Raw genomic sequence first — 27,288 nt, 5'->3', positions numbered from 1 at the left:
ATGAAGATAGGATTTTCTCTCTGTCTGTCTGTCTGTCTCTCTCTCTCTCTCTCTCTTTCTTTCTTTCTTTTTTGGTACCAGGAATTGAACTCAGGGGCACTTGACCACTGAGCCACATCCCCAGCCCTATTTTGTATTTTATTTAGAGACAGGGTCTCACTGATTTGCTTAGATCCTTGCTTTTGCTGAGGCTGGCTTTGAACTCGTAATCCTTCTGCCTCAGCCTCCCAAGCAACTGGGATCATAGGCATGCACCACCACGCCCAGCAGGATTTTGTCTCTTTTGATTGCAGATCCCTGATTTTAGCACAATGACTGGCACTTGGTAGGCACCCAGTAAATGCTGCAGCAACTGTGCCTGTGTGTGGGTGTGGATGAGTCTCTCCTGGAAATCCTAGGTCATAGGGCATATACATTTGATTTTTATTTTTTCAGTAATGGGGACTGAACCCAGAGCCTTGTACATGCTAGACAATTTTTCTATTTCAAAGCCATATCCCCAGCACAATTTAAAATTTTATTTTGAGACTGATTTTAGCTAAGTTTTCCAGGTTGGTCTTGAACTGGCCATCCTCTTGCCTCAGCCTCCTGAGTAGCTGGGATTACAAGTGTGTGCCACTGGCCCTGGCTGTTTCTGGACACTTAAACTCTTCTACTGATTTTTTCCCTTTAATTTCTATAGCAATACAATGGTTTAAAAAATTTTTTTAATTGTAGAAAATTTCAAGGGGCTGGGGTTTTGGCTTAGCGGTAGAGTGCTCGCCTAGCATGTGTGAGGCCCTGGGTTCGATCCTCAGTACCACATATAAAATAAATAAGTAAAATAAAGGTATTGTGTCAACTACAACTAAAAAATATTAAAAAAAGAAAATTTCAAACACATACATGGGTATATGAATATACTTTTGTATCATGAACCTATCTCTCAGCTTCAGCAATTATCAACTGTGGCTCATCTTCTTTCATCTAAACTCCCATCTACTTCCTTCTACTGCATTCTACCAATTATCTGAAGCAAATTTTAGAAACATTTCACCTCTCCCATTTCTATATATTATGTGCTAGGGATTAAACTCAGGGCTTCACACATGATAGGCAAGAACTCTACCACTGAATTACATCTCCAGCTCTGTATAGTATGTCTACAACACAAGGACACTTAAGCAAACCCGAGTGCTGGGGCTACTGCTTAGTGGTAGAGCATCTGCTTAGCATATGTGAGCACCTGGGTTTGATCCACAGTGCCATAAAAAGCAAAAAACTAAGAGCAATTCTATATTTTTATTTATTATTTTTTTAATTTTTATTTTAAAATATTTATTCTTAAGTTTTAGGTGGACACAATATCTTCACATTTAGGAGGATTGAACCCAGTGCCTCCTGCATGCTAGGCAGGCACTCTACCACTGAGCCACAACCCCAGCTCCAATTCAGATATTTTTTCCTGTTGAATTTTCCTGTCCAATTTTTGTTGATTGCACCTCCATGGTTCGAATGAAACAAACCATATAAAAATGACTATATATACCATATAAAAATGACTATATATATATATATATATATATATATTAACCTTTATTTTATTTTTTCATCTTTATGTCGTGCTGAGGATTGAACCCAGGGCCCTGCACATGCTAGGCGAGTGCTCCACCACTGAGCCGCAACCCCAGCCCCTACTTTTATATATTAATATGGTGAAATCTGGTATGTCAACTCTCTTTGTCGGGATTAAGAATGTGTTCAGTGATAAAGTGCTTGCCTAGCATGTGCAAGGCCCTGGGTTCCATCTCTAGCACTGTAAATAAATATACAAATAATAAAAATTTTTAAAAATTCCCCGTGTTAAAAGGAAAAGTCCTAGACAAATTTAATAATTTAGTTGAGCAAAGAGCCATTCTTTCTTTTGGGTTATTTGGGATTGAACCAAGTGGCACTTAACCACTGAGTTACATTCCCATCCCTTTCTATTTTTTTATTTAGAGACAGGGTCTTGTTAAACTGCTGAGTGTGGCTTTGAACTCACGATCCTTCTGCCTCAATCTCCTGAGCTGCTGGGATTACAGGCTTGTGCTAATGCCCTGGCAGAGATTCTTGAAAGGGTAGCTGTCAGAACCAGAACAGGTTTTAAAACTCCAGCATGCAACATGATCAGGAAGCATTTATGGACTGAAAACAAAAAAGTGAGGTACAGAGATAGCTTAATTGATTATAGGTCATATTTTGCTTTATTTGAATCAGTTGGATGCCTGCAAATTGTTGAAGCTCCGCTGCTGTCATTGACTGAGACAGCTGTTTGTTCTAAGAGTACAGTGTACTCCTAAGTTCCTTTACCCACTAACTAGGTCCTAGTTCCATATGTAAAGACTTCAGTGCTGAGCCATCCTCAGGCCAAATTTAATTTAGTACCCCTATCATTTTTCAACACTCAAATGCCACTTTATTTATTTTTTGGGGGTACTGGGGGTTGAACCCAGGGGTGCTTTACCACTAAGCTGCACCTCCAGACTTTTTTATAATTGTTATTTTTAAATTTTGAAACTGGGTCTTGCTAAATTGTTGAGGCTGGCCTTGAATTTGCCATCCTCATGTCTAAGCCTCAGGAGTTGCTGGGATTACAGGTGTGTGCTTACATACCCTACTCAGATGTCACTTCTTGTGCATTTCCCCTTCTATATAAATTTACTTTATAATCATTAAGAAGTTCCAGCTGGGCCTGGTGGACACGCCTATGATTCTAGCGGCTCAGGAGGCTGAGGCAGGAGGATGGTGGGTTCAAAGGTAGCCTCAGCAACAGCAAGGCGCTAAGCAACTCAGTGAGACCCTGTCTGTAAATAAAATACTACAAAATAGGGCTGGAGATGTGGCTCAGTGGTCGTGTGCCACTGAGTTCAAAACGCGGTATCCCGCCCCCACCCCCAAAAAGGTTCCATGCCAAAACTTCTTGGGATTTACATTAGAATTGACTTGAAATTTTAATTTGGAGATTTAACATCTTTAAAATAGTATCTCTCCATCCATTATATAACTTCATTTAATTTTTACAATTTTTTTAATATTTATTTTTTAGTTATAACTGGACACAACATCTTTATTTTATTTATTTGTTGTTATGTGGTGCTGAAGATCGAACCCAGGGCCTCCCAAGAGCGCTCTACCACCAAGCTACAACCCCAGCCCCTTCATTTAATTTTTAATGGCTATTCAACCAAGTTTTATAGTTTTAATTCAGGTTAATTTGTTAAATTGTAGCTTTTGTTGCTATTATAAATAAGGTCTTTTTGTTGTTCTCATTATTTTCTAATTGATGATGTATAAAAAGAACAGACATTCTCCACTCAAATCCCATCTCCATTTATGGCAGTTTTAGATAGATTTACTCAACATTTCTTGGCCTGTGTTTGTTCCTTTATAACACGGGAATAACAAAGCCAAGGATGCATGTGGATAATGAAGATGAATCACCAAATAAACCACGACTTTCAGCCAGTTAAGATCAGGGGTAGGACTGGAGAAACAGGCTGAGAAATGCTTTCATGATGAGGAAGGAAACTGGGGAAAATTTTATGTTGCATTTAGGAAACTGCCTAATGAAATGAAGTGAATTCCCATAAATATTCAAAACAACGCACAAATACAGCGACTAATTTTTAAAAATAAAATTGGAAAATATTTTCTTCTTGAATGCGTTGGGGAAGTCCAGAATGAGTGTCCTTCTGTGATCTTTTTTTTTTTTTTTTTTTTGAGGAATGTGAACGAAAAATTTATTTGCTCATTTCTTGCATTTGAAGTACTCTTCGATGACATCCTTGGCCTGAGATTCTTTGCCATAATCCTTAACAACTACACAACTGCAACCAACCACTTTACGGGGCTTGCCCTCTCGGTCAATTTTACAGAGGCCTACCCATTCTCCTAGTTTCTTGTTGTCATCGACCTTAATTAGATTGATTTGATGTTCAGCAGAGTCCCTACTTCTTAGTTGGTACCACCTTTCCTAAGTATCTAGAGCAGAGCATTCCGGGTTTTGTAGTAGAGGAGTTGTTCCTATGGGCTCACAAGGGCGCTGGAGACTATATTTCCCAGAAGCCTCTCGGGCCGGTTGTTTGCTCTTCCCTCCTCCTGACTTCCGGCGTCCTGCGTTCTCAAGGGCCAATCGAGAGACTGGGATGGCTCGTTCTTGGAGCTCTGATTGGTGCATTCGACCAGGCTGCCTGGGTTCAAATTTTCAACGGTACTGAATGATCCCCGCGGCGGGCTGGCGGCGCTTGATTGTCAGAACCGTGGCTAGACGAAGCGAGGTGAGCGGTGGGAAGGGAACTGCGAGCGGCTGGGGCGCGGGGCTTCCCTTCTCCCCGACTTTCGAAAGTCTGAGAGGTCGCCCCCCCCCCTTAGCCCTGTGAGCGTCTCTGGGCCGGGCCTCTGAGGCGGTTGCGGGGTTGGGGCGCCGCCTAGGCGGGGGCTTCGGGCCATCCTTCTTTTGGTGACAGGGTTTTGCGGTGAAGGCGGCCTGGGAAACCGGGTGGAGAAGAATTTGCGGGAGGCTGTCGGCCAACCACAACGTTAACGACCACTGTTATTGTTCTTGCGGCGCCAACCGGTGGGAAGCGTTTTGCGGACCGAGCCATCCGCGTGCGATTTTTCACTTGATTTTTGCACCAGTGAGTTAGGTGCTATTTTTCACTTTACAGAGACGGAAACCGAGGCCTACGATCTGTATAAGTTTCGAGGAGCGGGTGAAATAGCGGCTCCGCCCTCAAGAAATGAGGCGTTTGGTGAAGGAAAACAAAGGTGGTCGCACGCCACTACATTTCAGGACGATTGGGCTGGGGATTGGGCTGGGGCTGGGGCTGGGGCTCAGACTCAGGCTCTGGCTCTGCGGCTGAGTGCTCGCCTAGGACGTTCGAGGACCTGGGTTCGATCCTCGGCACCACATAAAAATGAATAAAGGTGTTGTGTCCAACTGCAACTAAAAAAAAAAAAAAAAAAGATTGTGTAAGATAAAAGGGTGTGCAAACATAATCGAGGGGGAGAGTGTAATGTCACTTGAATTCGTCTTGTTGGGAACTTAAAGTTATCCATATTTGCTTATCCCTCCTCCTTGGTATGAGTTACTAGTTTTGCCTTTCTAATTTCCTTTCTTAGAACATTTATAGATGTATAGGAGGGGAAAGGGAACCGGAACCAGGTTATAATATTGAAGAATTGACGTAACTTTTATTTTCTATTTCTTTCTCTCTCGTTCCTTTGTACTGGGATTCAGCCCAGGGGCGCTTTATTTCCGAGCTTACACCCCCAAACCTTTTATTTTTTTTTTATTTTTTTTTATTTTGAGGCAGGGTCTTTGTGTTACCGAGGTTGGCCTTGAATTAGCGATCCTCCTACCTTAACCTCTGTTTCTTGATATATGGTTTCTTTTTCTGATGTGAAAATTTCTAAGTAGTTTAGTAGCAGAGACTCCCAAACCATTCCTGCTTAGAAGAGGATTTTTAAGTTCATCTATTGGTGTACTTCCTGGTTCAGGCTTAGCTTGTTTTGACATCCCGTGGTCTTTGAATTGAATTTTTCTCACTCATCAGATGTTAAAAATAAATAGAAGTGCTTTTTTTGGGGGGGGGTACATTTGCTGCTGCAATAAGAATATTCTTGTGTGTATTGGCCTCAGTGTATTACACAACATGTCATGCCACCCCCAAATTAAATTTGAGTACCTTTGGTTGGTTTGGGTGTCTCAGTATTGTCATTCTTTTTTTTTTTTTTTTTTTCCATTTGTAGATGGACACAATACCTTTCTTTTATCTATTTATTTTTATGTGTTGTTGAGGATTGAACCCAGTGCCTCACATACACAAGGCAAGAGCTCTATGACTGAGCTGCAACTCCATCCCTAAGTTGTCATTCTTTGTTCAGATTTTTTTTGGCTCCCTGCTACTACTTAGCCAATTAATTGAGGGTGTACTATGTGCTTAGATTGGTGTATTCAAGAGCTTTTTGGTATGCTCGGAGACAAATAGATTTAATTCATATTGTCAAGTGACAACAAGACAGCATCTGAGTGCTCTACTGTTGTTATTATGAGTGTTCTGGCAGTTTAGAGGTGGCCTTGTGAAGTAGCTGGGATGCAGATTGGCTCATTGAGAGGGAGTTTGATTAGACAGGGACTAGAGCAGCACTGAGGGACTGGAGCAGTACTGGTGCATAGGAATCACCCACTAAATATCTGTTGAATACAAAGGAGAGATCTGCCTAAATCACTACAAAATTACAGATATGAAAAACTGAATTGTATTCAAATAGGGTTGTTGTTTTGTTTGTTTAAACCTTCAAATTAATCACATAAAATGGGTTTATTTTGATCACGATTATCCTTCATAAAAGTAATTTATCCTACAGTTGCAATTAAACTTGTCCAGGAGAAGGTATTATCAGGAAAGTTCTTCATTTAGATACTGAAAGAGTTTCAGAGTTCTATGTTGCCTATGTATTTTTTCCTTCAACTTTTTCTGGGCTTCTCTACTCCCTATCTCCCTTCCTACCCACCCCCTCTTTTTTTGACATCCTGGAAAAGAAGAAAGGAATGGAATTTAAATGTCCTTTGACAAACTTCATTTTCTTTGCCATGGCTGAAGTTAGGAAACAGACTTGACCATAGGGCGATTGAACAGCCCAAGGAATTCTGTGGAGAAATCTGTATTTAATACAGAGACATACAGATGAGCAGCCTGAAATATTTTGTGAAAAAAGGGATAGATAACTGGGAAGGGATTCTGATATTGTTTGTCAAGGAAAACTTGGTAAAGTAGAAAGAAATTAAAAGATTAATGAAAAAGGTATAAAATTATAAATAGGAAAGATAGTAACAGTTTGTTTATATTTTAAGTGAGCCTGATGTTTGAATAGAAGTACACACTACCACCTTTAGGTGTTAGTGTTCCTAAATGGCAGGCTTTGGAAATATTGCTTTAATGTGAGACTATGGAATACAAAGACACCAGAAGACAGCAAATATACACTAAGAAGTCTAAGGATACTTTTACAGTGATGCAACAACAATCTGTTAGGAGGTCCATGATCAGAAGCAGCCTTTTCTGGTGGGGGGGCAGGGTACAGGGTATTTAACTGAGGGGCACTCACATTGAGCTACATTCCCTAGCCCTTTTCATTTATTTATTTTATTTTTGAGACAGGGTCTCATTCAGTTGCTTAGAGCCTCTTTAACTTGCTGAGTCTGGCCTTGAACTTGTGATCCCCCTTGTCTCAGCTTCCAGAATCACTGGGATTACTGTGTGTTAAGTTATTGCACCTGGCTCATCCTTTGGTTACGTTATGATTCATGTTCTTTTATTTATGGACCCCTACTATTGTTCATTAACCTTTTTTTTTTTTAAAAGAGAGAGTGAGAGAGGGAGAGAGAGAGAGAATTTTTTAATATTTTTTTTATTATCAGCGGACACAACATCTTTGTTTTGTATGTGGTGCTGGGGATCGAACCCGGGCCGCACGCATGCCAGGCAAGCGCGCTACCGCTTGAGCCACATCCCCAGCCCTCATTAACCTTTTTTACTACAAAGAATTTGAGTCTTTTTCATCACCTTTCTGCTATTTCCAGGTTTTTAACAAGAAATATCTTCCTGACTTCAAGATTTCAGGAAAGAGTATATTGCAACTTTTGAGTCAAGCCTATAGGCAAGTGGATTGACAGACCCATTAAACCACAGGTAAGGTTGTGTTTACAGTGAGTTACATTAAAAAAGAAGGGAAACATTAATATATAATGTTTAAATAGGTGCCTTTACAAGGTAACATTTTGAAAGGAAACTTACGTCATATGTAAAAACAAAGAAAAATCACCCATTTTCCTAGCTCTTAGATAAAATAAAGCTATCATTTTGATAGATTTCATTTTTTTTTCTGTGCCTATATTTTGTTTTAAAAATTAGAAAATAATAAAAAAACTAAAAACCTTTGTTGCTTTTTATTTACATAGTAATTAGGTCATGAACATTTATTTACCTATGCTAAATTTTTCTGTAATCTAATTTTAATGGTTATATGGTATTCCATTATATGATTCTGCTATAGTAATTTACCCATTGAAATTGCTGGTCAAATTATTTTTAAGGGGCTGGAGATGTGGCTCAAGCGGTAGCGCGCTCGCCTGGCATGCGTACGGCCCGGGTTTGATCCTCAGCACCGCATACCAACAAAGATGTTGTGTCCGCCGAGAACTAAAAAATAAATGTTAAAAATTCTCTCTCTCTCCCCTCTCTCACTCTCTCTTTAAAAAAAAAAATTATTTTTAATTTTCAGAAACGCCAAAACAAGTGGCTGGAGCTGGGGCTCAGCGGTAGAGCACTCGCCTAGCTAGTGCGAGGCACTGGGTTCAATCCTCAGCACCACAGAAAAATAATAAAATAAAGCTATTGTGTCCAACTACAACTAAAAAAACAAACAAAAAAGCCAAAACAAGCCTGGCTCAGTGGCACATGCCTATGATCCCAGTGACTCAGGAGGCTAAGGCAGGAAGATCACGAATTCAAAGCCAGCCTCAGCAATGGTGAGTTGCAAAGCAACTCTGTGAGACCCTGTCTCTAAATAAAATACAAAATAGGACTGGGGAAATGACTAACAGTTCGTGCCCCTGAGTTTAATCCCTGGTACCAAAAAAAAAAAAAAAAAGAAAAAGAAATGCCAAAACAAAATTCAACATAAGTATGCTGGGTTTTGTTTTATTTTCAATACTAGGGATTGAGCCCAGAGCTTTGCCCATTGCTAGGCAAGCACTAAGAATGCTATTTTTTAATTTTATTTAGAGACAGGGTCTCATGAGTTGCTTAGCACTTTGCTTTTATTGAGGTGAACTTGTGATCCTTCTGCCTAAGCCTCCTGAGCCCCTGGGATTATAGGTGTGTACTACAGCACCCAACTAAGAATGCTATTTTTAAGACTTTTGCTATACCAAATGTATAATCAAGTTATATTCATGATAACACCAAGTTGCCTTATGAGATTATGTTCATTTACATATCTACTAAAACAGTATATATTGATATAGGCATACATATGTATATTTTTAAAATAGGTAAGACATTTGCATGACACAAAAAGCAAAACAATATAAAAATTATAATTGCAAACTATAATTGAAACTATATTATATATACGTATATAATTGAAAATAACATTGAAATTATATTTATGTGATAGCACAGGCCTGTAATCCCAGCTACTCAGGAAGCTGAGGCAAGAGGATAGCAAGTTTGAGGTCAGCCTTAGCAATTGAGTGAGATCCTAACTCAAAAAAATAAATGCAAGGGCTAGGGGTATATCTCAGTGGTAAAGTACCCCTGGGCTCAATCCCCAGTACTATAATAGGGGGAAAAAAATCTAGTCCTATCAGTTTACTTCTCCCTGCTACTCCAGGTTAAACATGTTTGTTAGATTCTTGGATTTTTTTTTTTTTTTTTTTTTGCTTGTGGGTATTTCCTAAACCAGATACCTTTTGAAGTATAAAAATCTCTACAAGGCTAAGTATAATATTGACATTTGTTGATGCTTGTAACATCCTACAGCCTCCCTCAGTCAACCCTTATAAACTCTTGAAACTTCTTACTGTTGAATTATTATAATACTTTGGAATGCTACAAAGATTTCCTTTGGTATCTGCAAAGATCGGTGTCATTATTTGACCTAAATGAAACGGCATCATTGATTTTTGTATAGGTCCTACAGCTCAGGAGTGGTTTGAGATTTATTGAGTTCTATGCATAAATTAATGCAGTCCTGAGTTTCTAATCTTTAAAATGGATAATATGAATTTCACAAGTTTGAAAGAGAAATGATATAAAAATATATTTGCTTTAGGTTTTTGGACAGTGATGAATTAGAACAAGTGTCCATGTGTCCTGTTCTGACTTCTGAGTGTTTGCACAGTGAGGGATTGTCATTGGATTTTAAATTGACCCAATTTTGGAAGCTTCATAGATCTGTTTCTGTAAACAGATCCGATTTCAACATAGAAGTTAGCAAACATAAATGTGGAAACACAGAGTCCATTAAACTTTCTTCAGACTTAGTTTGTGACTTTGAATAACAGTTAAAATTGCACGCTGGATTATCTTATAATTTACTGACTCTGTTAATTCTTTATGTAAAGGAAAAAAAATGTAGGTGTTTTCTCTTGTTAAATGAATGTAACTCAGCTCTCTTTTGCTTGCAGTAATGTAACAGGATCTCTTATCCCTTGTGAAAGTAGGAGGGTGTTCCTGGGGAAATGGCACTGCCTGGATGGGACTATCTTAACTAACTATACTTCTAACGAAGTCTTGGCTTAACTGTGTTTATTCTGTTACATTACCAATTGTTTACCTCATGCTTTTCCCTCTAATAGAAATAGGCAAGACACATCTCACAAACTGGATAGTATGGGAGCATCTGTCATACCAAAAGTCTTTGTTTTGCTAGGAGCTGCTAGTCCACTATTTCAGCCCTGCTTAGAATGTACCCTCTGCAGCTTTCCCCCACCCCCTCTGGTCCTGCACCTTTTGATTTATAGAGCTTGTCAAGTCTAGTTATTTTTGGTTTGAGAGTGAAGAGAGGCAGGAGGCAATGGGAGGTTAATTTCAGATGAATATGGAAATAGGTTACAATTGCTTCTTCTGCAGTCTTCCTCATGTGTATTTGTCCCTATTTGTTTTTCCTTTCTATTTCTTCTCCCAGAAAAAGTCAAACATTTATTTATTTTCACAGCACTGGGGATTGAATCCAGGAGTATTGTTTCACTGAGCTGCCTCCTCAACCTCCTCACCTTTTTAAAAATTTTTAAATTTTGAGGCAGGGTCTTGTTAAGTTGCATGAGTTGGCCATGAACTTGAGATCCTTTTGCCTTAGCCTCCTTTATAGCTGGGATTACCTTGGCCATTAACTTGAGATCCTCCTGCCTCAGCCTTGTTTATAGCTGTGTACTACCTTGCTTGGCTCAACATTCATTTTTTAATCTGTAGAACTCTGCAGGTCTCTTTGTCCTTTAGGTATCACTTCCATCAGGAAGCCTTCACTGACCCTCCTTCACTTTGTTCTCTGTACTTCCTGAGTGTGCTCTATTTATGCCCTGTTATTACAAGGATCATCCTGTATCCTATTTGTCTTTATTTCTCATTTGGCTGTGAGTTCCTTAAAGTCTGTTTTTTGGAAAGAAAAAGTGAGCTGTATGATATGATGGATTGGCATTTAGTAGGCAGTTTTTAAAAGAACTTAACTAGATCATAACATGTGGGATAGGGCTTTTTTCCTCAGGTGAATTGCAGGATTATTCATCATTAATAACTATTTCTCCACTCAGAATATTTCTAGTTTTGCAGGAGTCTTAGCTGTGGCAGATTCAGATAATTTTGAAATATGAAGCTAATTCTCTTCTCTTGCTTGGCAACTTGGCTTGTTTGGGGGAATGTGGTTGACGCATGTCTCTTTTTTTTTTTTTCAGTGGGACCTGTTGACAGAAATTCAATCTTGATTAAGGGGTGCAGGAAGGCATCCAGTTCCCACCATGCTTTTGGCTCATTTAAATGGTTGTCTTTAGCTCCAGCTAGTTCCATTTTCTGCTAGATCTTAAGGACTTTAATATTTGAAGTTTTTAACCTTCTAATATTTACTATTTATGGGAGAAGTAGTGTGGTGAAACTGGCATGACCCAGCAGTTCCCATTGGTTTTCTTTTTTTTTTTTTTTTTAAACTTTATTTATTTATTTATTTTTAAAGAGAGAGGAGAGAGAGAGAGAGAGAGAGAGAGAGAGAGAGAGAATTTTTAATATTTATTTTTTAGTTCTCGGTGGACACAACATCTTTGTTGGTATGTGGTGCTGAGGATCGAACCCGGGCCGCACGCATGCCAGGCGAGCGCGCTACCGCTTGAGCCACATCCCCACCCCAAGTATTTTTTTTTTTAAAAAGAGAGAGAGAGAGAGAGAGAGAATTTTTAATATTTATTTTTTAGTTCTCGGTGGACACAACATCTTTGTTGGTATGTGGTGCTGAGGATCGAACCCGGGCCGCACGCATGCCAGGCAAGCACGCTACCGCTTGAGCCACATCCCCAGCCCCTCCCACTGGTTTTCTTTATGTATTTGTGCTATTTGTTGTCATTGAAGAGAATCAGGGTTCTTAATTCATGTTTGTTTATTCCTATTTTTCAGGGAGTAGGGATTGTCTTATGCATTGGTTACACAAGACCAAAAGATAGTTTAAACAAAGTGTGTGTGTGGTTTTTTTTTTTTTTTTTTGGTACTGGGGATTGAAGCCAGGGGCACTTTACTGCCTAGCTATATCCCCAATCCTTTTTATTTTTTATTTTTTTTATTTTTTTATTTTGAGGCAGGGTCTTGCTGAGTTGCTGAGGCTGGCCTTGAACTTGCAATCTTCCTCCTCAGTATTCCTGGTCACTTACAAGTGTGTGCCATTGCACCCAGCTAAAAGCAGCTTTTTTTTTTTTAATATTTATTTTTTAGTTGTACACAATACCTTTATTTTGTTTATTTGTTTTTATGTGGTGCTGAGGATGGAACCCAGGGCCTCACACGTGCTAGTGAGCGCTCTACTGCTGAGCCACAACTCCAGCCCTAAAAGCAGCTTTTTTTTTTTTTTTTTTTAATAATTTTTAACATTTTATTTTTTAGTTCTTGGCGGACACAACATCTTTGTTGGTATGTGGTGCTGAGGATCGAACCCGGGCCGCACGCATGCCAGGCGAGTGCGCTACCGCTTGAGCCACATCCCCAGCCCCTAAAAGCAGCTTTTTAAAGAAGAGGTCATGTTAAGAAAATAATATTTTGGTTTTAAAATTTCACCTAACTAAAGATTAAGTATACTTGGGTTTGTATCTCTCACCCTTTATCCCTCACTAATAAAGTGCAGTCCTAGACCTCAGAGGAGAACCTTTGTGATGCTTGAAAAACCTGCTTAAATGGTTTCCCTCTCGGGGCTGGGGATGTGGCTCAAGGGGTAGCGCGCTCGCCTGGCATACGCAGCAGCCCGGGTTCGATCCTCAGCACCACATACAAACAAAGATGTTGTGTCTGCCGAAAACTAAAAAAAAATAAATATTAAAATTCTCTCTCTCTTAAAAAAAAAAATGGTTTCCCTCTCTTTTTTGGTATCAGGGATTGAACTCAGGGGCACTCGACCTCTGAACCACATCCCCAGCCCTGTTTTGTATTTTATTTAGAGACAGGGTCTTGGGGCTGGGGATGTGGCTCAAGCGGTAGCGCGCTGCCTGGCGTGCGTGTGGCCCGGGTTCGATCCTCAGGCACCACATACGAACAAAGATGTGTCTGCTGAAAACTAAAAAATAAATATTTAAAAAAAAAATAGAGACAGGGTCTTACTGAGTTGTTTAGTGGCTCACTTTTGCTGAGGTTGGCTTCGAATTTGCGATCCTCCTGCCTTAGCCTCCTGAGCCACCTGGATTACAGGCGTGTGCCATTGTGCCCAGCTCCATAGTCCCTTTTACTCTACAATGTCTACTCAGAGGTTCTCACCTCTATGCCATACTGGAGATCAAACTCAAGAGCAAGCTTTATGCCTCTGAGTTATACCTTTTTCTCTTTTTATTTTGAGCTAGGACCTTGCTAAGTTGCCTATCTGATCCTCCTGCCTCAGTCTCCTGAGTAGCTGGAATTATAGGTGGGCACCACTGTGCCTAGTTAACTTACATCTTATATTGAGCAAAAACTATATGCAAAAGTACACACTTAGAATAAAGAGAAATTAAAGGATAATGTTTTGTCTGTGGGAAGATTTCAGCTCAGAGCTTTCCTAGTATACTTAGAAAAGAATTTGTAATTTACCAAAGTTTTCCTTATGAATAATTTGTTGGGGATGTGTAGTTTTTTTATGTAGCAGAATTTATTTGCCTTTGTTTTTGTTTTTTTTGGTACCAGAGATTGAACCCAGAGGTGCTTAACCACTGAGCCATGTTTCTAGACCTTTTTATTTTGAGGTAGGGTTTCACTATGTTGCTGAGGCTGGCTCTGAACTTTGCCATCATCTTGCCTCAGTGTATCACCATGCCCAGCTTGTTTGTTGTTGTTTTTTTCAGCGCTAGATATCAAACCCAGGGCCTTATGCATGCTAAGCAGGGGCTCTACCACTGAGCTACATCTCTAGCCCTTGTTTTTCTCTAATGGTTTAGTGTGATTTGGTTATCTATCTTCTTCTGAAGGGATGATTATAGGAAAACTCTGTGCATGAAAGAGACTCCAGATTTTAGAATTTTTTAGATCTCATCTTTTTTTTGGTACTAGAGATTGAACCCAGTATCCTTTTTTTTTTTTTTTTTTGAGATAGGCGTCATTAAATTGCTGAGGGCATTGCTAATTGCTGAGGCTGGCCTTGAATTTGTAATCCTCTTGCATCAGCCTCCCATGTTGCTGGGATTACAGATGTGCAGCACTGTACCCAGCTTAAATATCTTATTTTTAAATAAATTTGAGAGGCAGTGGATAAGAATAGAACCTTAATGCCTATCGAGGTTCAAACCTTGGCTCTGCCACTTCTTAGTTCTGTGACTGAATAAGTAGTAAATCTCTGGGTCTCAATTTCCTCACCTTTTGTGGTAATGTTCAAAATGGAAGATACTACTTAACTAGTTTTTTAAACTGAAAATGATACGTTTATTTATTTATTTATTTTTTGTGGTGCTGGGGATTGAACCCAGGGCCTTGTGCATGGGAGGAAAGCACTCTCCCAACTGTGCTGTATCCCCAGCCTTAAAAATGATGCATTTATATGATAACAAAACATATTCAAAGAGCATGAATAAGCATATTGAGTATTTGACTACATATTCAAAGAAACTTTTCATATAGTGAATTTTTTTCCCAAATTCATAAATCCCAGCTCCCTTCACAGACCCAACTACCATTAACATTGTCTTCTTCCACATATAAATGTACATATGATTATAGATTGCCTTTTTCCTCTTTAAAACAATGGGGACGCACTCTTTTTAAATATTTTTTTAGTTGTAGATGGATACAATATTTTTATGTGATGCTGAGGATCAAACCCAGTGCCTCACATGTATGAGGCAGGCTGAGCTACAACCCCTGCCCTCAGGACACACTCTTTTTCACTTGTATTTCTCACTTAATTGTTCTTAGAACTATTCTATACATATTGCCACATCTGCAGTTACTTAATATTAAAGTTATTTAATACTTCATAATATAGTTGTGTCATAATTTATTCTACCAATCTCCTATTGATGGGATTTGGTATTTTGTTTTTTTTAACTTTTTGAACAATGCTATATTAACTTTCTTATACATGCATAAGTATTTATAAGATAAATTTCTGTATTTGGCAAGACCTATCAAGAAAAAACATGGAAACTGCCCTCTAAAGAAGCTAACTGAATAGCTTCATAATTTTAAAAGAAAAGAGAGAATAAAAGGATGTGAGGGGTTAAACTTGAACATTTTTCCAGGTGTTTTTCAGCAGCATGCTTTGGTGGAATCATGAATTTTAGAAGGCTAAGTGGGATTGCTGCTTGTTACATTCCTGTTTCTTCCCTCCCCCAGCTTTAGTTGTGTTCATTACATTCCTGCCTGGGAAGTGTTCCCAGTGACCTCAATTAGGCATTAAGATCATGGGAATCCAAGATTTTCCCATGTCTTCCAGCGTGTGTACAAGAACATGAAAACGTCCTTCTTGTAGCAAGCCAGTTTTAACCACTGTAGTCACTGAGAAATTCTTCATTGAGGGTCTTTTGAATAGAAAAAGTGCTCAAGAAAAGGAAAGGTATCAGTATGTCAGATGGCACTGATAATATCTGAGGATAATATATTTCATAGTATTTGAAATATCGTCCCATTTATTTATGGGAAGTAGGTGGGCAGGGAGATAATGACTGGCATGTAAATATAGAAAATACTAGAGAGGCCTACTTGTTTTTGAAAGTTTGTGTGTGTGTGTGGTGGCATTACTGGAGGTTGAATCTAGGGTTACTCTTCTGCTGAGCTACTACACCCTCAGCCCTTTTTATTTTTTATTTTGAGACAGGATCTCACTAAGTTGACCATGCTACCCTTGATCTTGCAATCCTTCTGCCTCAACCTCCCAAGTTGCTGGGATTATAGGTGTGCACCACAATGTCTGAACATTTTTTGAATGTATTTTTAAGGAAAGAAAACCTGTATTTGGCGAAACTGCATCTAGCTTTTACTGTGTATAAAGTACTGTGTTAAGCTACTTAACAAATGGATGAGGTATAAATAAATAAAATCTGTTCCTGTGTTTAGGAACTTCAGTCTATTGGGAGAGACATTTGCATGGTTAACTAATATAAAATTGAATGGTATGTGCAGGGTATTGTGGTGTACACCTGCAATCCCAGTGACTCAGGAGGCTGAGGCAGGAGGACCACAAGTTTGAGGCCAGCCTCAGCAGTTTAGCCAGACCCTTAGCAATTTAGCAAGACCTTGTCTCAAAATTTAAAAGGGATGAAAATATAGCTCAGTAGTAAAGAACCCTTGGGTTCAATCCCCAGTAGCTAAAGAAATAAATGTGTTAAAAAAAATTGAGTGGTGTGTATTATATCAGAAATATAAACAAAGCTTGGATTTTGTAAAGATGTCAGAGATTTGAATTGGTCTTTGGTAAGATTTTTTTTGGTAGATATAAAAGTTAAGGTTGAGGGAAGATAATAAAATAATAAATATATAAAACACCTGGTGCCGCAGTCTGGCTGGGCACAAATCACAAGCCACTCAAGCAGGAACAAACTTTATTTCCGAACTCCCGTGAACGCCACATGGCCTTTTCCCGGGACACACCACACACCAACCGGAAATCCCTCCTCCGGCACTTCCCCAACCAACACAACTCTCCAGGAATCCCCGAGAGAACTCCAAAGTAGCCAGCGCCTGAGGCGGACAGCAGGGGTCTAATATACAATTGAATACACAGTTTAACATAACCATATCATCATCTCAATGGCTTGCTGGCGACACCTCTCAACCACTCCATCACCTCTCAACCACTCAGTTCTGGCAAAAATGCCATGCAGGTCATTCCAACTTGGCTGTGGCTCTCAGCAACCTGGCATAGCCAGGCACAGTGGTATACAACTATAATCCCAGTGACTTGGGAGGCTGAGGCAGGAAGATTGTAAGTTCCAGGCCAGACTCAGCAACTTAGTGAGACCTCAGCAACCAAAATAGAAATAAAAAGGTTTAGGGGTTATAGCTCAGTGGCAAAGTGCCCCTGGAATCAATCCTTAATTAAAAAAAAAAAAAAACCCAAAAAACAAAGAAAGCCACAACAACAAAATACACCCTGTACGGTACATAACATTGTGAAGTTCTCTTTGTAATATCCAACATCTCAAAGAGTGTGTTCAAGTTACTAAAGCAAAAACCGGAACAACTGATTTTTAGGTTGATTTGACATAGTAATGCATATTGTCCAGATGATTTTCTGAATTGCAAAATTCAGTAGTAAAACCAAAGTAGTTGTTGGGGAATCAGTGCCTTAGATTAATGTGCAATCAAATTTTTTTTTTTTTTTTTGCGGTGATGGGTAACAGGGATTGAACTCTGGGGCACTCAAACACTGAGCCACATCCCCAGCCCTATTTTGTATTTTATTTAGAGGCAGGGTCTCACAGTTGCTTTGTGCTTCACCATTGCTGAGGCTGACTTCGAACTCTTGATCCTCCTATCTCAGCCTCCCAAGCCGCTGGGATTACAGGCGTGTGCCACTGCTTCTGGCTGCAACCAAATTTCTGAATCATTTCTTTCCTCAGAAAGTGACCTGTTGAGAAAAGTGATACAAATACTGAAAAAAACCTGCTCTTCTGCATTAAGGGTGGACAATGTCACAAGTTACAACAACTTACTCTTTCGATGCTCCTACGGACTTCATTAATTTTACATCTTTGGATGATGAGGAAGATTCCGAAAACATAGATTCATGGTTTGGTAAGTGCTTTCTCTGGCCATTTTACAATTAGTGGCTTGATTTTCTCTGAGTACCTTTCAAACATAGAGTTATTTATCTGGGCAGTGGTGCACATCTATAATCCCAGCTACTCAGGAGGTTGAGGCAGGATGATTGCAAGTTTGAGGACAGCCTGGCTGGGCAATTTAGCAAGACTTTGCCTCAAAATAATACCCAGCCAGGCATGGTGGCACACACCTGTAATCCCAATGACTAGGGAGGCTAACGCAGGAGAATTGCAAGTTTGAGGCCAGCCTTAGCAATTTAGCAAGATCTTAAGCAATTTAGCGAGATCCTATCTCAAAAGAAAAGAGGCTGGGAATGTTTCTCAGTGGTAGAGAGCTCCCCTGGGTTCAGTCCCTAGTACTGCAAAAGGTAAAACAAAACAAAATGAAAAAACAAAGAGGAATTAGAAGACAATTTTAATATACAAACCCCTTTATGCACCAAGATACTTTGTCATCCCTGACTTGATAGAAATATACTTGACTTTTGACCTACATGGGTTTGAACTGTATGGGTCCAGTCATACATGTTTTTTTTTCTTTGTTTTTTTTTTTTTTAAGATTTGTGATAATTTAAAAAAACTTGCCAATTGCAGAGCTTAGAAGTTTCAGAAAGTTCAGTATGCCATGAATGCACAAATTTTATTTTGGCATGGGAGGATGAATGGAAAGGCATCCTACCATTAAGCTACATCCTAACCCCTTTTTTATTTTGAGATGGGGTCTTACTAAGTTGCTGAAGCTGCCCTTGAGCTTGAGGTCCTCCTGTCCAAGCCTTCTGAATTGTTGGGATTACAAGCATGTGTCACTGCTTTTCTAAGGAGCTATTCACACTTGCAGATTCCGCACTTTTGCTTTTGTTCATTGTACATTATTCAGTGTTGCCACTTGTTTAGTGATAGTTTTCAGAGTTTCTGATATAATGTGTATTCATTTCCTTTTTCTTTTTCCCTTCTTCTGGAGATTGAACTCAGTGGTAGCCCATTTGCCCAGTGGTACTCTTACTCTTCCAGTCCTCCTCTTCCTTGTGCATGCCTAAAATTTGTTTAAACAATATTTTATTTTGTCATTTAGTACCATAAAATATGTACAAATCAGTTATGAAAAGTTAAAATGTATCAAAACTTAACATAGACAGACTCTTATGGACTATGTATGGTGCCATATGCTGAGAGAAATGTAAATAAATATAAAGATGTGACATTAAATTATAACTGCAGGGAGCTGGGGCTGTAGCTCAGTTGTAGAGCGCTTGCCTAGCATGTGTGAGTAAGGCACTGGGTTTGATCCTTAGCACCACATAAAAATAAACAAAAGCATTCTGTCCATCTATAACTACCAAAAATCATAATTGCATAAAATTAACTGTAGTAATACTATATTATTGTTACAATTTTGTAATTACCCTCATTGCAGGGAACCTAAAATTCTCTGTAAATTTTTTTTAATATTGTTTTAATAGTAGATGGGCATAATTGTAGATGGGCATAATTTTATTTATTTATTTTATATGTGGTGCTGGAGTTCAAACCAGTGCCTCATGCATGTGAGGCAAGCACTCTACCACTGAGCTACAACCCTAGCCCTCTCTACAGATTTTTGACTGTGAGAGTGTGCACCCCTAATTATCAAATTGTTTAGTGGTTGGCTGTAATTAAAATGCCCAATATTTGGGGAATGGACTGTAAGTACAAATTAATGTTATTTTGTAATTGAAAATGACAGATATTCAGGCTTTGAGGATGTATAGGAAAATCCAGATGAAACAATGTTCAGTAAGTCTCCAGGAGGCATACATGTCTGAAATGATGACAGCCACAAGAAATCTTATAAGCAGGGCGTGGTGGCGCACGCCTGTAATCTCAGTGGCCTGGGAGGCTGAGGCAGGAGGATCTCCGATTCAGAGCCAGCCTCAACAAAAAGCAAGGCACTAAGCAACTCAGTGAGACCCCGTCTCTAAATAAAAATACAAAATAGGGCTGGGGATGTGATTCACTGTGTTTTGGTGCCCAAGTTCAATCCCCTATACCAAAAGAAAAGAAATTTTGCTCTGTATCATTTGACATAGACTATAATATTACAACTTGGATATTGACATTGATATAATATGCCAATTTTACTCAGATTTCCCTGCTTTTACTTTACTTCATTTTTGTGTGTGTATATGTATTAAATTCTCTTCAATTTTATCACTTGTGTAGGTTCATGTTTCTGCTACCTCAGTCAAAATCCAAATGTTTTATTTATTTTTTTCTTACCAATGCTGGGGATTGAACCCAGGGCCTCCTGCATGCCATGCAAGCACTCTACCAGTTGAACTACACCCAACCCTTTGCACAAGTTCCCCACCCTCCCCTGCCCCCACCCTTGCCACCCGCCTCTTTTGCTGTATTGGGATGAGTTAAAATTTGTGATGATTGATTTGTGCCTTAGCCTCTCAAGTTATTGGGATTATAATATTGGGGATTGAACACAGGGACACTATATTACTGAGCTTCATTCCTGGCACTGTTTTATTTTTCATTATCTTTTTTTTGGGGGGTATTGGGGGGTAAACCAAGGGGTGCTTAACAGCTGAGCCACGTCCCCAGCCCTTTTTTTGTATTTTATTTAGAGACCGTCTCACTGGGTTACTAAGGGCCTCACTAAGTTACTGAGGCTGGCTTTGAATTTGAGATCCTCCTGCTTCAGCCTCCCAAGCTGTGGGGATTGCAGACATGTGCCACTATGCCCAGCTATTTTTTATTATCTTATTTTATCTTTATTTATTTACTTACTTTTTGAGATGGAATTTCACTATTTCCCAGGCTAGCCTCACACTTTTGGGCTCAAGAGATAACCCCCTATTTTAGCCTCCTGAGTAGCCGGGACTATAGGTGTGTACCACTGTGCCTGGTGTTGCCCTTTTATAATTACATTCCCTCTGCCCGCCTCAATTCATTTTCTTTCTTTCTTTTTTTTTTTTTTTTAGAGTGAGAGAGAGAGAGAGAGAGAGAGAGAATTTTTAATATTTATTTTTTAGTTCTCAGCGGACACAACATCTTTGTTGGTATGTGGTGCTGAGGATCGAACCCGGGTCGCACGCATGCCAGGCGAGCGCGCTACCACTTGAGCCACATCCCCAGCCCTCAATTCATTTTCTTTTAAATATGTATTTTTTTTATTTGTAGATGGACACAATATCTTTATTCTGTTTTTATGTGGTGCTGAGGATCAAACCCAGTACCTCATTCCAGGCGAATGCTCTACCACTAAGCCCCAGCCCTAGCCCCCAATTCATTTACAAAAAAATTTTTTTAGATGTTGAGGGACCTTTATTTTATTCATTTATTTATATGTGGTGCTGAGAATCGAACCTAGTGCCTCACACATGCTAGGTAAGTGCTCTACCACTGAGCCGCAACCCCAACCCCCCAATTCATTTTTTTTTAAGAATTTTTTTTTTAATATTTTTTAATTTTTCGGCGGACACAACATCTTTGTTTGTATGTGTTGCTGAGGATCGAACCCGGGCTGCACGCATGCCAGGCGAGCGCGCTACCGCCTGAGCCATATCCCCAGCCCCCCAATTCATTTTTAAGTGGAAAGATTTTGCTCCTAAAGACCCAGTCCTCAATAACAGAATTGCCTGATTTGGTTCTGTGATGTGGCATATAGTCTGAAGCCAGGCCACAATATGTTTATTTTTTTTAATAGTCATAGATGGACACATGCTTTTATTTTTTTAGTTTTTTAAACCCAGTGCCTCACACATGGTTATGTTTTTACTTAACTTTGGAATAATAATGTGAGATCAGTGGTTGATGAGGCCCCTTCATTTTATTCTTTCTCATGTCGTCATCCTCCTTGAAGGAGAAATCAATATGTGGTAGGGACAAAAATGAATCCTTTGCAGCCATACTTGGCACTTAAGTATAGTGTCCCAATGTGATGGCATCTGCCATTCTCTTGGGAAAGGATTTTAGTGGTATCCATTGGGAATCCTGAGAGGAGTGGTCTGTTGGAAATGGTTTGGGAGGAAGGGGTATATAAGAGGGCTAGCTATCCTAGAGGGGTTCTCCCTGTGTCCTTGCTTCTCTGGAACCTGGAGGAAATGCCTGGGCTGTCTGAGGATTTTTTTCTTTTTTTTTTCTTTGGTGGGCTAGGGATTGAACCCAGGGCCTTGTGTTTACTAGGCAAGTAGTCTACCAACTGAGCTATATCCCCAGCCCCTGAGGATTTCTTTTTCCAAGATTGTCTTTAAACAAACAAACAAAAGAATGAAAGAAAAAGAAATACTAGCATAACAATACCATTACATACAACTTGGCAGAAAAAAACTTAATCCCACAGTCTTTCAGAACTTTCTTATTTTAATATATTACTTTCCACTTTTCTTTCAGATAATCATGTCTTTTTATACACTTGCAATCAGAGCATACAGGCACAGAGATGTTATTGCTGGGGATCACTGCATTCCTGCAGCTTTATCAGTGTGGTGTTGGTAGAATAGACTTTTCACTATTTTGCACAGCAGAACCTAAGATAAAACTATCTCAGTTAAGAGAGAAGCTAGCTCTGCTTCACTTGCATGCATTGCACATGCATGTCTCATCTTGTCAGTTGTAGAAGCAGGTCTGACTATACAATATCCCTTGTAAGTCCTACAGTTCCTGGTGGCTACAGTTTACTTTAAGAGGAACATAATTTATTTAAATAGTAGACATGGCCAGGTCACGTTTGTATGGCCCTGACCGTGTATCAAGCAAAAGATAAGGTGCTATTTACACTTGCAGATTCCGCACTTTTGCTTTTGTTCATTGTACATTGTTCAGTGTTGCCACTTGTTTAGTGACAGTTTTCAGAGTTTCTGATATAATGTGTATTCATTTCCTTTTTCTTTTTCCCTTCTTCTGGAGATTGAACTCAGTGGTAGCCCACTTGCCTAGTGGTACTCCTAACTCTTCCAGTCCTCCTCTTCCTTTTGATTGCTAGAACTTTGCTTGTTCTTCCTAAACAAATTGGAAAGATACTGAAAGGGGCTTTATTCCCTATTTTAAGTACCTGGTGCAAATTTGTTTTGCTTTTATTCATTGTTTGGATGATGATGACTTTGCTTTTTTGCAGATGAGAAGGCCAATTTGGAAAACAAGTATCCTGGGAATGGGACAGGAGAGCTTTTTCAGAGCAAAACTTCTGTGAAAAAGGCTAATCTTCAGCAAGCTAATGACACACCTTTGAGACCAGGTAATAAAGAACATTTTTAGAAAAAAGTTTTTTGTTTTTTTTTTTTTAAGAGAGAGAGAGAGAGAGAATTTTTTTTTTAATATTTATTTTTTAGTTTTCGGCAGACACAACATCTTTGTTTGTATGTGGTGCTGAGGATCGAACCCAGGTCGCACGCATGCCATGCGAGCGCGCTACCACTTGAGCCACATCCCCAGCCCAGAAAAAAGTTTTTTGACAGAATGTGGGACAGTGTATTAGGAACCTGAGGACCTGGGAAATTACCTAAATGCTGTATCTCTTGGTTTATTATTGGTGAACTGGGCTAGTTAATTTCTTTTCTTTCTTTCTTTTTCTCTTTCTTTTTTTTTAATATTTATTTTTTAGTTGTAGTTTGACACAATACCTTTATTTCACTGATTTATTTTTATGTGGTGCTGAGGATCAAACCCAGGGTCTCGCACATGCAAAGTGAGCACTCTATGGCTGAGCCACAATCCCAGCCCTTCTTTTTTTTTTTTTTAAGTTTTTTTTTTTTTTTTCAGTTGTAGATGGACACAATACTTTTATTTTATTTTTTTATGTGGTGCCGGGTATTGAACCCAGTGCCTCATGCATGCTAGGCAAGTACTCTACTACTGAGCCACAATCCCAGCCCCTGAGCTAGTTAATTTCTTGATGATCATAAAACTAATCTTGTTCTAATTATTATTTTAATTCTTGGAACTTGAACTAATATAAAATTTTATTGCTAGGTGCCTAATTATTGTTGTTTTATGACAAAACCTAATTTGGGTCTGGTTGGGAAACAAAACAACAGAAGAGAAGAGTGTACTGCTTACCATTATATATGAATTCTTGGACTTACGTATTGATTTTAAAAAAGATGATTGAGCTGGGTGTGGTGGCACATGCCTGTAACCCCAGTGATTTGGGAGGCTGAGGCTTGAGGTCAGCCTTAGTAACAACAAGATCCTGACTCCAAATTAAAAAAAAAAAAAAAAAAGAAAAGAAAGAAAGAAAGGATTAGGGATGTAGCTTAGAGGCAAAGTGCCCCTGGGTTCAGTCACCTATACCAAGGGGAAAGAAAAGATGATTGACATTTAAACTGGTGGTTACTAACTTTATACAATATTGTCTCTTTGATCAGAACAGGAGCAGCATGCATTCAGAGGTCCTAAAACCTGTTTTTCTTTTTAGTTGTAGATGGACACAGTACCTTTATTTATTTATTTATTTTCTAGGGTAGTAAAGATTGAACTCAGAGGCACTTAACCACTGAGCCACATCCCCAGCACTATTTTGTATTTTATTTAGAGACAGGGTCTCACTGAGTCGCTTAATGCCTTGCCTTTGCTGAGGCTGGCTTTGAACTTGCTATCCTCCTGTCTCAGCCTCCCAAGCTGCTGGGATTACAGGTGTGTGCCACTGTACCTATTTTTTTAAATTTATTTTTATGTGGTGGTAGGATCGAACCCAGTGCCTCACATGTGTTAAGCAAGTACTCTACCACTGAGCTACAACCCCAGTCCCTAAAACCTCTTGAAAATGATTTTTTTTTTTTTAAAGACAGAGTGAGAGAGGAGAGTGAGAGAGAGAGAGAGAATTTTTAATATTTATTTTTTAGTTCTCGGCGGACACAACATCTTTGTTGGTATGTGGTGCTGAGGATCGAACCCGGGCCGCACGCATGCCAGGCGAGCGCGCTACCACTTGAGCCACATCCCCAGCCCCCTTGAAAATGATTTTTTTAAAAAAGTAATGGCTCGGTTGAGATATAGTTCATTTATCGTGTAATTCATCTACTTAAAATATACATTTCAGTTTTTTTTTTAGTATACTCAGAGCTGTGCACCTATCAACTTAATCAATTTAGAACATCTGAAAATTATCCTGTGGGTAAATCTGAAACTGATCTCGGTCACTTTGTAACTAGAGGGGCTGTATCAGAGATATAACCATATTTTCAGTGAACTTGATTAGTTCATAGTATGTGCTGCTAGGCTGACTTTCAAATAACTGATTGTGGGTATAGATGGTATCTGTTGAGTTCAGGATCGGAACAAGGACCCTGAACTTTGGTATCCATCTGTTTTTTTTTTTTTTTAAATATTCTTTTAGTTGTCAATGGATCTTTATTTATTTATATGCAGTGCTAAGAATCGAACCCTGTGCTTCACAATGCTAGGCAAATACTCTACCACTGAGCCACAACCCCAGCCTGGTATTCATGTGTCTTTTGCTTTTTCTCTTTTGCCTGCCTGCTTGCCTTCCTCCCTCCCTCATTCCTTCTTCCTTCCTTTACTCCCTTCCTTCCTTTCAATACTGGGAATAGAATCCAAGGGTGCTGGGCTGTGGTTGTGGCTCAGAGGTAGAGCATTCACCTAGCATGTGTGAGGCACTGGGTTCAATCCTCAGCACCACATAAAAATAAAATGAAGATATTATTGTGTCTACCTAAAACTAAGATAAATGAATAAACAAATATTAAAAAAAAAGAATCCAAGGGTGCTTTACCAATGAATTATATCCCTAGTCCTTTTAACTTTTTATTTTGAGGCAGGTTCTTACTAAGTTATTGTGGCTGGCTTAGCAAGATCAAACTTTTGATCCTCCTTTTTCAACCTCCTGAGGTCCTGGAATTCCAGAGTTGTGCCACTGCACCCAACTTGCATACTTTATTTCTGCTTTAACCATAGTAGCTTTTAAAAAATGTTTTATTTTGGTGGGCTGGGGCTGTGGCTCAGCAGTGGCGCACTTGCCTGGCATGTGTGAGGCACTGGGTTCAATTCTCAGCACACATAGATGAATGAAATGGAGGTCTGTCAACAATAGAAAAAAAAATTTTAAAAATTTTTGAGACAGAGTCTCGCTAAATTGCTGAGGTTGACCTAGAATTTGAAATTCTTCTACCTCAGCCTCCTGAGTTGCAGGAATTATTGGCATGTGCTACCACTTCCGGCAGCAAAGTAGCTTTTATAAACAGAATGCTACATAAGATATCACTGGAACTAAGGGTTCCTGTTGCTTAGGAAGGGTGTGTTTGTGTGTGTGTTTGTGTGTGTGTGCGTGTGTGTGTGTGTGTGTATGATTTCAACCTAGAATTCTGTATTAAGTCATATATATTCTGTATTAAGTCATATATATTCTGTATTAAGTCATATATATATATCTATACTTATATATGTCTATATCTTTTCTAATCTATTGCCTTTTGGATTTGAGTGCCAACTTTTTTTTTTGGTTTTCCACAGTTGACAACATTTATTACAAAGAGGCTGAAAAGGAAAATGTTCTGGAATATTCCGTTCCTTCAAATGTTTGTTCTTCCCTGGAAACTGAGAGAGCCGTATCAAGAAATACTCCAACCCAGCCTCTGAGGTAAGTCTGTATTAGGGCTCAAAATTATGGTTTTGCTGGTGGTGCACATCCCAGCAACTTGGGAGGCTGAGCAGAGGATTGCAAGTTCAAGGCCAGCCTTGGCACTCAGCAACTTAGCAAGGCCCTAAGCAATTTAGGGAGACACTGTCTTAAAATTTAAAAAAAGAAGGATTGGAGATGTGGTTTGGTGGTAAAGCACCACTGGGTTCAATACCTGGTACCAAAAAGAAAAAAGTTGTGCTTATAATCGTTTTCAAAAAAGTAATAACCCCACAGATCACCTCCGCAGATCACCTCCTATATGTCCACTCTGTTACACTCTTTTTTTTTTTTTTTTTTAAATTAGTAGTTGTAGATGAACAGCATGCCTTTATTTTATGTGTTTATTTTTGTATGCAGTGCTAAGGATTAAACCCAGTGCCTCACATGTAAGCACTCTGCCGCTGAGCCAGGGTCCCAGCTCTGTGTTACACTCTTTATGTTACCTCATTTAACACATGAATTGTAGCTTGTAAGCTTAGTTTATAGAGCTCAGCCATACTAAGTTGCTTGCCCAAGGCAAGTCATTTCAGAGCTAGAATTCAGATCCTGATCAGTCTGGATCCAAAAGCTTTGTATGCATTTAATTGTTACATCTTCCTGTTGTCATATTTTTTGAAGGTTTCATTTTTATTTATTTTATCTCTCTTTTTTATAACTTTATTTT

General features: G+C 39.2%; 1 protein-coding gene and 1 long non-coding RNA gene across 7 annotated transcripts in view; one reads left to right on the top strand and one right to left on the bottom strand.

Annotated features, from left to right (window-relative positions):
* Positions 1-4,170: 4,170 nt before the first annotated feature.
* Positions 4,171-27,288, top strand: part of TPX2 (TPX2 microtubule nucleation factor) — a 51,026-nt gene continuing 27,908 nt past the window's right edge. For 3 of the 6 annotated variants that reach the window (XM_081288957.1, XM_081288956.1, XM_081288952.1), the window contains exons 1-5: positions 4,171-4,298; positions 7,607-7,715; positions 17,798-17,972; positions 23,103-23,222; positions 26,456-26,582. In XM_081288957.1, the coding sequence (XP_081145083.1) occupies positions 17,867-17,972; positions 23,103-23,222; positions 26,456-26,582 (353 nt within the window). In that variant the 5' untranslated portion in view covers positions 4,171-4,298; positions 7,607-7,715; positions 17,798-17,866. Of the gene's footprint in view, positions 4,299-4,362; positions 4,789-7,606; positions 7,716-17,797; positions 17,973-23,102; positions 23,223-26,455; positions 26,583-27,288 lie in introns of those variants that run through there. The other 3 variants (XM_081288955.1, XM_081288954.1, XM_081288953.1) reach the window with 3 other exon arrangements.
* LOC308646268 overlaps positions 16,981-27,288 on the bottom strand; it is a 51,389-nt gene continuing 41,081 nt past the window's right edge. Inside the window, exon 4 of the long non-coding RNA XR_014021343.1 lies at positions 16,981-17,805. This is a non-coding gene — a long non-coding RNA (uncharacterized lncRNA). The remainder of the gene's footprint in view (positions 17,806-27,288) is intronic.

This window comes from Spermophilus citellus, assembly GCF_964194105.1.
Source record: "Spermophilus citellus genome assembly, chromosome: 4".
Taxonomy (NCBI): domain Eukaryota; kingdom Metazoa; phylum Chordata; class Mammalia; order Rodentia; family Sciuridae; genus Spermophilus; species Spermophilus citellus.
The sequence above is the reverse complement of the archived record's forward strand: the minus strand, read 5'-3'. Positions and strand labels throughout refer to the sequence as shown.